The 10,807-nt window shown below is 43.0% G+C and overlaps 1 protein-coding gene and 1 pseudogene across 1 annotated transcript; both read right to left on the bottom strand.

Annotated features, from left to right (window-relative positions):
* Positions 1–7,702, bottom strand: LOC133014878 (nuclear factor 7, brain-like; annotated as a pseudogene).
* Positions 5,808–7,561, bottom strand: LOC133014877 (zinc-binding protein A33-like). Its single transcript, XM_061082096.1, has one exon. It carries the CDS (start codon positions 7,559–7,561, stop codon positions 6,131–6,133), a length of 1,431 nt encoding a protein of 476 aa, XP_060938079.1. The 3' UTR covers positions 5,808–6,130.
* Positions 7,703–10,807: the final 3,105 nt, after the last annotated feature.

Below are 10,807 nucleotides of genomic sequence, written 5' to 3'. Positions count from 1 at the left end.
AGAAATATAAATGAGTGAGAAGTAAAAGGAGAAATAAACAAAGCTTTAGAATAACAAGTTCAACATTTAAATTCAGCAGATTTCTCTTGAAGAAATAAACATGATGAATGAAATCTGCTCTGATCCAGCGTCACAGAGACTTTCACAGGTAACAGCTTCAAGGGATCTATAATGCTAAAGTATGGAAACATCTTCTGAGTGGAAGTGTGTCTGAAGGTGTGAATGTGTTTGTTAGTATCAAGATCAGAGAACGACAGTTTTCTTTTGTTCCAGTCCATTGTCACTCTTATCCTCTGGATCTTCTCCACAGAGAGAACAGATAATCCTGATGGTGACGCTGCTTTGTATTTACCTTCATGGAACCCTATAGTCCATGATCTAGACAGATCTTTTCCTTTCCTCTGGAGAGGTTCTGCTGACACACCCAGTAACCAGCGTGTACTGTCTCCTACCAGGACGTCCCAGCTGTGAGTCCCTGAGTTAAAACCCTCAGATCCCAGGACTGAGGCGTAATGATCAAACCTCTCTGGATTGTCAGGCAGCTTCTGTTTCTCTCCTCCTCTCAAACTGGTCAGATCTTTAGACAGGACGAGCCACGGATAAGCAGAGTTTGGGTCCAGAACCACAGGACTGTAGGAGACCAGGTCCTTCATCTTGTTCCAGATGTTGAAGCTCAGGTTGCCCAGATAATTGGCCTCGTCTATCAGAGCTCCTGAGGCCAGCTGTGGATCATCCAGCAGGGGGCGCTGCTGGATTCGTTTCACTGAAGCCTTGTAGTTGAGCAGGAACGAGACGTCTTCAGCTCTCAGCTCGTCCTCTGTGGTTCTGATTGTGTCTGAAAGAGCCGTCATGTCTCTGCTCAGAGCCTCAATCTTCTCCTTCATCATCCGTCTCTTCTGCTCCTCTTCCTCCCTCAGTGCAGCCATCCTGGCCTCCTCTTCCTCCTCCAGAAACTGATGAAGCTTTTTAAACTGCTCCTTGATCTGCGTCTCTGTGAGTCCGGCCTGGACCTTAATGTGTTTTGCTGTTTGTTCACACTCTACTTTAACACGTTCAAAACTCTGTAACTTCTTCTTCAAGGGCTCCAGAGTTTCCTGAAGTTGCTTCTTGTGTTGTTGTGCAGCTTCATCGATGGGACTGAATCTGTGGTTGGTGTGTTTTTTTGAATCTTTGCAGACGAGACACACTGGCTGCTGATGGTCCAGACAGAAGAGTCTGAGTTTCTCTCAGTGCAGACTGCAGAGAGCAGGTGAAGAGCTCTGATCTCTCTCCAGTAAGAAGGCCTCACACAGGTTCTTTAACGCCAGGTTAGGTGGCATACCCTTTGAAGATCTTCTCTTACAAAGTGGACACTCTTTAACTTTTTTGCCTTTCCACCAGCTCTTCACACAGTCTTTACAGAAGCTGTGGCTACATGTTAGAAGAACAGGATCTTTAAAGACATCTTGGCAGACGGAACAGTAGAGATCCTCTTCTAATCTGGAAGCCATTGAGTCTCCAGGTGAAGCTGAAAACAGACAGTCAGTCAGTCACAGCTCCATGAACTTCACTGAGGTTCACTTCCCCTCTGAGTCGAGGTGTTTGTTAAACTCACGGTCAGTGTGTGGAGTGTCGGCAGGTTGTAGTTTGACTCTTCTCTCCTGTAGCTGGACTCACTCAGGACGTCTGGTCTGGTTTGGTTCAGTTTGGTTTGGAAGGTGAATGTGATCGTCTGGTTTTCAGCCTGCGTCTCTTCAGGGAGGAACAGATGCTTCCTGGTTTCTCTGGTGTGTCAGGACACGATTGTAAAAAGTAATTCAAGCCTTGGATTTGATAACTGGTCAAAAGTCATTTGGCAGCAACAAGCTCACACAGACAAGAAACTTGGTTGTAAAATAGCTGCTTGAATATGATCGTTATCTGCTGAAGGTTCAATGTTCAGACGTCGTTCTGCAAAAGTTTAATATTAACAGGAAGTGCAGGGGGGGGGGAGTCTGTGACGTAACTGCAGACATGAAGTCTTATTAATGAGAAAGAAGCAAAGTGCAAACAAAGTGTCACAGTGTCAGAAAATTAAAAGATGTTTTTTTATAGATATCCAACTTCCCAGCAACACTTTCCAGCTCCTCTTCCATCCTGAGCCAGTCCTCAGCCAAATGGGAAATAAAGCACCAAGGAGACCTCCTGATAAAATGCCTGAACCTCCTCCGACGCCACTTCCTGTCTTCTGCCTGTGCAATGGAAGCCCTGAACATGGCTCAATCAGCGTCAGTCAGAGGCGCTGACGTTGGCCTCTGACTGCACGGCTCCTGAGACTACCGGGTTTCCACTATCTTTTCAGTTGTTTGGTCGTACTCCTCGCTGACCTGTTGATGGGATGTTGGGGAGTGTTCTCTTGAATGGAGAGAATGTGAATGTTGATGTATATGTTCAGTCTTTAGGAAGGGACCTGAGGGAGGCAACCTTACTGCCTCAGAGGAACCTCAGTAAGCAGCAGGCGAAACAGGCAGAGGGGTATAACAAGAAGGTGAAGGGGTTTCTGTTGAAGTAGGAGAGAGAGTCCTGCTGTTGAACAAAGGGGAGAGAGGTCAAAAGAAGCTGGCTGACCATTGGGAGGGGGTGGTGTATGTGGTTGTGGGTAAAAATGTGAGTCTTCACACGTATAACTTTCGCCATCCAACAGGTCGGATTGAGACAGTTCATCGGAACTTGATCTTGCCTGTTCATTTGTTACCACCACCTTCTTGGGGGGAGGGTGATAAGGAGATCAGCCTCTCTTCTTCCACTACTGGTCAGAACCAAGATTCTTCAGGAACCTCGAGTCACAGGGAGCAGAGTGATACTAGGACCGCTGGCTGGGTATCTGATCCTGCTGAGTCTCAGGTTGTTGATGATAGCAAAGAGCACGTCCAACATGTGGAGTGGATGGTGGTACGACTGCTGAGCTGCAGGCTCAGGTGGGCATGAGATCCCGTCAGACATCGGACCGGTCATTCAGTGTTCAGAGTATTGTGTCTGCTGTCAGTGATTCCATGTGTTCAGTTGGGACTTGTTAGGAATTTCAAACTTTTAACTATAGGTTGTGTCTGACTGAACTCTTAAAAATAAAGATAGAAGTATTGTTAGTTAGATATTAGGCCTTCATACAAATTATTTAATAATAACCTTTTCCTTCCTAGGGGTTAATCTACAAATTAAGAATGACCGTTAACTTGATCTCATTTCTAACTTCTGTATTAAAGCATAATTTCATTAGATTCATTAAACTCACATAGAGTCTCACAGCTGTCTGATAAAGTCGTGGAGGTCAGACAGAGTGACGTTGTTGACTTAATTCTGTATGTTGCTTTGGGTTTCGAGGATGCGAATGTTTACACAGTCAGGCTTGTTTTGAAATAGCTGAAAGAATAATAATCTTTTCTCCAATTGTAAACACCTTTGACCCATATTGCATCTGTGGTTGAAGGACGTTCTTGTAGTAAAACTCGTTGTCTAGCAACTATATTGTCATTTGGGAGTGTCTCCCTGTTCACTTCCGTATTCCAAAAGCCAGGAAGCGTGCGCACTTCCGAGGAGGGAGGAACGAAGATCTACTGTTTAAAATGGACTGATGCCGGATGTTCGAGGCGCTCTGATACACTTAATGTACTGGAAGCCAATTGTGTCTTTTGCCGTAACCTGTTCATTGCTTTCCTAAATAAATTCTTAATTGAGCAAAACTGAGTTTGGCTCTTCTTCTCGTTAAAGAAGTAAAGAACACGCTGTTGTTTTTTCTTAACAGACTGCATGGGGGGGGGGGGGGTTGGCAGTGGGAAGTGAATCTACAACTGTGTCTAGGTTAAGGGAGAAGGAGACTGCGAATTCCCTAAGACCAGGTAGACCATGAACAGATTTGTCCAGACCATGTCGACACAAAGGGGAATTTCTAGCAAAGGGATTTTTTTTTATTAGGGTGGACAATGTTTCTGTTGATAAAAAAATATATATATATATATATATATAAAAATAAGGAACATGGGGATTTTTGGGTGGAGCATAACAACATTTGGATAGACCTTGTATGTGAATTGTCTTAAAAAGCATTCACGACGCAGAAGGAAAGACACGATATCAGGACACGATTGTAAAAAGTAATTCAAGCCTTGGATTTGATAACTGGTCAAAAGTCATTTGGCAGCAACAAGCTCACACAGACAAGAGACTTGGTTGTAAAATAGCTGCTTGAATATGATCGTGATCTGCTGAGGGTTCAAAGTTCAGAGGTCGTTCTGCTGAAGTAAAGATAAGTTATGATAAAATATTAACTTCGTCAAGAAGAGGTTTGTGTCAGATCCTGTGGACAAAAGTGAGGAAGTGCAGGGGGAGGAGTCTGTATCGTAACTGCAGAGCTGAAGTCGCACATTAAAGAGACAGAAGCAAAGTGCAAACAAATGAACACAATGTTATTGTGTGCGTGTGTGAGGTTTCAAAATGGCGGCTGGCCACTATGAAGACAGAAGATCCCCTGGAGAGTTGGGATCATGGGGCTGAGATCACAGGTGTGTGAGGTGTTGGTGCCGGTCAGAGGAAGTAGTTAGTTGCATGTAAAGAAAGATTCTGATTCTACGAAGAGCATCACAGAACTAACCTTAGCTTTCAAGTAACGTATTACCAACTATCACAAAAACACAAATCCAATTTATAAAACATCACATGAATAGAGTTCAACAGTCCTGTGCATAGGCCTCATGTGATCAGCCCAGTTATGTTACCAGGTCATGAAAAGGTGGAAAGGTCCTTTTTGAGGTGCTGTTTAAAGTCCAGTGAACTGGTCTTGCTGGTTGTGGCTCCTGTTGTTGTGCATCTGCTGGTCAGACTTTGTGTTGTGACCAGTTGCTTGTGCTGCAGTTCTTAGGCAGGCTCTCGTGTTGCTGCCTTCTGGAAGGTTTCAGCAGTCTGCTTCAGGCCGGCCTGCTTGGAGGTCCAAAGAGCTGGAGCAGGGAGAGGAACCTCCTCCTCCTGCAGAGGTCAGTAGAAAAGAGGGGAACTGGGCTTTTATTGTCCTGGTGACCTCATGGGTCGGGGGACACACAGTGACCACTAGGGGTTGGAAGCTGTGTCCAGGGGCAGGTTCACACCGAGGTGTGAAGTGGAAGCAACCTGTAACACTTAGTTGTAGAAGCTTATCTTTGTCTCCAGAGACCCAACTATTGTTCACAACAATTAGGTCCCAACGTTCAAATAAGTAATAATTCAAGAATAAACGTATATATAACTCAATTTAAAACTTGAAACTATCTGAGGGTCACATCTGTGTGATGTTGAATGAATCTAAGGAAGATATGCGTTAATATAAAAAGTTAAGTATATTGTATGCCACAGATTCACAATCCCACAACAGGCAGCGGCTCTTATCAGACCTCTTATCAAGACAGTGTGAGACTGACCAGCGATGTGACGCACACACATTCTAACTAACTTCGAGATTAACACCAAGCAGCAACGGTTATTATAAATCCTTTGTGAAGGCCATATATCTGTACCAAACTGCTCCTGCCCCCACCCTCTTTTCTTTTGTTTAGAGTTCAGTTCTATTGACATCTTCACAGATACACACACAAAGACAAACTAAAATTTAAAATCCCAACAAATCCTACTTAATGACAGATAATGTTATATTTACATTTCAACTTAAAAAAGCTCAGAACTCTGTTTCTGTTTCATAGTTTTTATTATTTTGATCACAATATTAAAATCACATCACTAGGCTGCTGATGAATAAACACTTTTACAGACAGAATCATTTTGGCTTCATCACATCAAACAGACAAATGTTTATATATGTTGGATTATTTCATATGTGAACAGACTTTATGTGATTAAACATGAATCATGTCTAATGTGTGAGTTTTAATAAAGTTTGTTGAATGTGAACAATGATCAGCTGTTATTGATAAATGTGTTTTATGTGGATCTTCATCAGTTTGCTCGACTTCATGGATCCACACAAAATCTAAATGATAGAAAACATTTTCCATGAAAGTAAAAAACAAACCAAAGATAAAGATCAGAAAATAATCAAATCTTTTTACACACGTGGAAAAGTCGACAGGAGAAATATAAATGAGTGAGAAGTAAAAGGAGAAATAAACAAAGCTTTAGAATAACAAGTTCAACATTTAAATTCAGCAGATTTCTCTTGAAGAAATAAACATGATGAATGAAATCTGCTCTGATCCAGCGTCACAGAGACTTTCACAGGTAACAGCTTCAAGGGATCTATAATGCTAAAGTATGGAAACATCTTCTGAGTGGAAGTGTGTCTGAAGGTGTGAATGTGTTTGTTAGTATCAAGATCAGAGAACGACAGTTTTCTTTTGTTCCAGTCCATTGTCACTCTTATCCTCTGGATCTTCTCCACAGAGAGAACAGATAATCCTGATGGTGACGCTGCTTTGTATTTACCTTCATGGAACCCTATAGTCCATGATCTAGACAGATCTTTTCCTTTCCTCTGGAGAGGTTCTGCTGACACACCCAGTAACCAGCGTGTACTGTCTCCTACCAGGACGTCCCAGCTGTGAGTCCCTGAGTTAAAACCCTCAGATCCCAGGACTGAGGCGTAATGATCAAACCTCTCTGGATTGTCAGGAAGCTTCTGTTTCTCTCCTCCTCTCAAACTGGTCAGATCTTCAGACAGGACGAGGCATGGACTAGCAGAGTTTGGGTCCAGAACCACAGGACTGTAGGAGACCAGGTCCTTCATCTTGTTCCAGATGTTGAAGCTCAGGTTGCCCAGATAATTGGCCTCGTCTATCAGAGCTCCTGAGGCCAGCTGTGGATCATCCAGCAGGGGGCGCTGGTGGACTCGTTCCACTGCAGTCTTGTAGTTGAGCAGGAACGAGACGTCTTCAGCTCTCAGCTCGTCCTCTGTGGTTCTGATTGTGTCTGAAAGAGCCGTCATGTCTCTGCTCAGAGCCTCAATCTTCTCCTTCATCATCCGTCTCTTCTGCTCCTCTTCCTCCCTCAGTGCAGCCATCCTGGCCTCCTCTTCCTCCTCCAGAAACTGATGAAGCTTTTTAAACTGCTCCTTGATCTGCGTCTCTGTGAGTCCGGCCTGGACCTTAATGTGTTCTGCTGTTTGTTCACACTCTACTTTAACACGTTCAAAACACTGTAACTTCTTCTTCAAGGGCTCCAGAGTTTCCTGAAGCTGCTTCTTGTGTTGTTGTGCAGCTTCATCGATGGGACTGAATCTGTGGTTGGTGTGTTTTTTTGAATCTTTGCAGACGAGACACACTGGCTGCTGATGGTCCAGACAGAAGAGTCTGAGTTTCTCTGAGTGCAGACTGCAGAGAGCAGGTGAAGAGCTCTGATCTCTCTCCTGTAAGAAGGCCTCACACAGGTTCTTTAACGCCAGGTTAGGTGGCATACCCTTTGAAGATCTTCTCTTACAAAGTGGACACTCTTTTACTTCTTTGTCTTTCCACCAGCTCTTCAAACAGTCTTTACAGAAGCTGTGGCTACATGACAGAAGAACAGGATCTCTGAAGACATCATGGCAGACGGAACAGTAGAGATCCTCTTCTGATCTGGAAGCCATTGAGTCTCTAGGTGAAGCTGAAAACAGACAGTCAGTCAGTCACAGCTCCATGAACTTCACTGAGGTTCACTTCCCCTCTGAGTCGAGGTGTTTGTTAAACTCACGGTCAGTGTGTGGAGCGTCGGCAGGTTGTAGTTTGACTCTTCTCTCCTGTAGCTGGACTCACTCAGGACGTTTGGTCTGGTTTGGTTCAGTTTGGTTTGGAAGGTGAATGTGATCGTCTGGTTTTCAGCCTGCGTCTCTTCAGGGAGGAACAGATGCTTCCTGGTTTCTCTGGTGTGTCAGGACACGATTGTAAAAAGTAATTCAAGCCTTGGATTTGATAACTGGTCAAAAGTCATTTGGCAGCAACAAGCTCAGACATACAAGAGACTTGGTTGTAAAATAGCTGCTTGAATATGATCGTTATCTGCTGAAGGTTCAATGTTCAGACGTCGTTCTGCAAAAGTTTAATATTAACAGGAAGTGCAGGGGGGGGGAGTCTGTGACGTAACTGCAGACATGAAGTCTTATTAATGAGAAAGAAGCAAAGTGCAAACAAAGTGTCACAGTGTCAGAAAATTAAAAGATGTTTTTTATACATATCCAACTTCCCAGCAACACTTTCCAGCTCCTCTTCCATCCTGAGCCAGTCCTCAGCCAAATGGGATGTAAAGCACCAAGGAGACCTCCTGGTAAAAAGCCTAAACCTCCTCTGACGCCACTTCCTGTCTTCTGCCTGTGCAATGGAAGCCCTGAACATGGCTCAATCAGCTTGGTGCATAACAACAGGAACACCTTCCTTTTGATAACTAATGTAATTGGGAGCTAGGCTTGTCTTTTAATACTGTGAAACAGGGGAAAGGTCCTTTTTGAGGTGCTGTTTAAAGTCCAGTGAACTGGTCTTGCTGGTTGTGTCTCCTGTTGTTGTGCATCTGCTGGTCAGACTTTGTGTCGTGGCCAGTTGCTTGTGCTGCAGTTCTTAGGCAGGCTCTCGTGTCGCTGCCTTCTGGAAGGTCTCAGCAGTCTGCTTCAGGCCGGCCTGCTTGGAGGTCCAGAGAGCTGGAGCAGGGAGAGGAACCTTCCCCTCCTGCAGAGGTCAGTAGAAAAGAGGAGAACTGGGCTTTTATTGTCCTGGTGACCTCATGGGTCGGGGGGGCACACAGTGACCACTAGGGGTTGGAAGCTGTGTCCAGGGGCAGGTTCACCCAAGGTGTGAAGTGGAAGCATCCTCAGAGACTGAGTTCTGGAAGCTCATCTTTGTCTCCAGAACAAAGAAGACATGTGGTCTCAGGCTTTGTCTTCACATGTCGGCCCAACTATTGTTCACAACTATTAGCTCCCAGCTTTTAAATAAGTAATAATTCATGAATAAACATATATTTAACTCAATTTAAAAGCCTGAAAATATCTGAGTTTTCAATCCTACTGAATGACAGATAATGTTATATTTACATCTCAACTTAGAAAAGGTCAGAACTCTGTTTCTGTTTCATAGTTTTTATTATTTTGATCACAATATTAAAGTCACATCACTCGGCTGCTGTTGAAAAAACACTTTTACAGAATCATTTGACTTCATCACAGTGTTAAATTCTACTTAATGACAGATAATGATTTTGTCTCATGACCTTAAAATGTGTATATAGCACGTGTTCTCATGGTTAGTGTGTGACTGATCACCTCCTGTTTATCCTGATCCTTAGTTGGAAAGTTTCTGAACTGGTTCGTCTGGTTTATATGGTTAGTAAGGGAAATGCACAGTTGTTCCTGTAGACGCTGTATAGAGGAAAACAAAGTTATAACTTATATCTTGTGGGCGAGAGGGGTCATGTTGTCATGAGGCGTAAAACAGTGGGGGTGAATATAGTAGAAGTAGTATTTTGTTGCGCTTGTTAGGAATTTAAATTTATATATAGTGTGGGTCTGACTAAACTCTATGCAATAAAGTTCGGAGGGGGGGGACATGAACAGTTTGGACCAGATAAGGGCCTGCACACAAATGATTTAATAATTAACTTTTTCCTTCCTAGTGTTTAATCATTGTTGTTTAGTCTCACACTTGTCTTGATAAAAGGTCTGCTAAGAGCTGCTGCCTGTTTTGAAGACTGTGAAATCTGTGACATACTATACACTGTACGTTAACTTGTTCTCATTTCTAACTTTTGTATTAAAACATAATTCCCTTAAATTCATTCAACATTACATAGATTTCGAGCAGCTGTCTGATAAGTTCTGGAGGTCGGACAGAGTGACTTTGTTGACTTTGTTTTGTTGTTTTGGTTTCGTGGATCTTAATGTTTACACACTCAGGACATGTTTTGATGAAGCAGAAACATAATATTAGCATGCTAGGTGAACATTGTGTTTGTTAGCTGGAAGCTATATTGTACAGGAGATGAGCAGCTTCATGACAGACACTGTTTTGTTTCCACAAGTGCAGATGCTGACGGTCAGTGTGGAGAAAAGAGTCTGAAGGTTCAAGATTCAAGAGTTTATTGTTATATGCACAATAATTACATGAAGCAGTCGCTGTCAATGAAATGCTTGGGTCACAGGCTCTTATAGCAATGCTCAGAATACTACAAGCAAAGAAATATAAAATAATATAAAAAAGAATTCAAAAATGTTATATAGAAAATGAAATACATATATGTAAAATATATACATACACTTAAAGAAAAGACAATTGTGCAAATATGTGTAATAGTGCAGTTATCTGTGTGGCTGTTACTGGGCAGACAATAAAAACATTTGGAAAGACCTTGTATGTGAAGTGTCTTAAAAAGCATTCACGACGCAGAAGGAAAGACACGATATCAGGACACGATTGTAAAAAGTAATTCAAGCCTTGGATTTGATAACTGGTCAAAAGTCATTTGGCAGCAACAAGCTCACACAGACAAGAGACCTGGTTGTAAAATAGCTGCTTGAATATGATCGTGATCTGCTGAGGGTTCAAAGTTCAGAGGTCGTTCTGCTGAAGTAAAGATAAGTTATGATAAAATATTAACTTCGTCAAGAAGAGGTTTGTGTCAGATCCTGTAGACAAAAGTGAGGAAGTGCAGGGGGAGGAGTCTGTATCGTAACTGCAGAGCTGAAGTCGCATTAAAGAGACAGAAGCAAAGTGCAAACCAATGAACACAATGTCATTGTGTGTGTGTGTGAGGTTTCAAAATGGCGGCTGGCCACTATGAAGACAGAAGACCCCCTGGAGAGTTAGGATCATGGGGCTGAGATCACAAGTGTGTGAGGTGTTGGTGCCGG

This window comes from Limanda limanda, chromosome 12 (genome assembly GCF_963576545.1).
Source record: "Limanda limanda chromosome 12, fLimLim1.1, whole genome shotgun sequence".
NCBI classification, from domain to species: domain Eukaryota; kingdom Metazoa; phylum Chordata; class Actinopteri; order Pleuronectiformes; family Pleuronectidae; genus Limanda; species Limanda limanda.
Note: the sequence above shows the minus strand (reverse complement) of the source record. Positions and strands in the feature narration are given on the sequence as shown.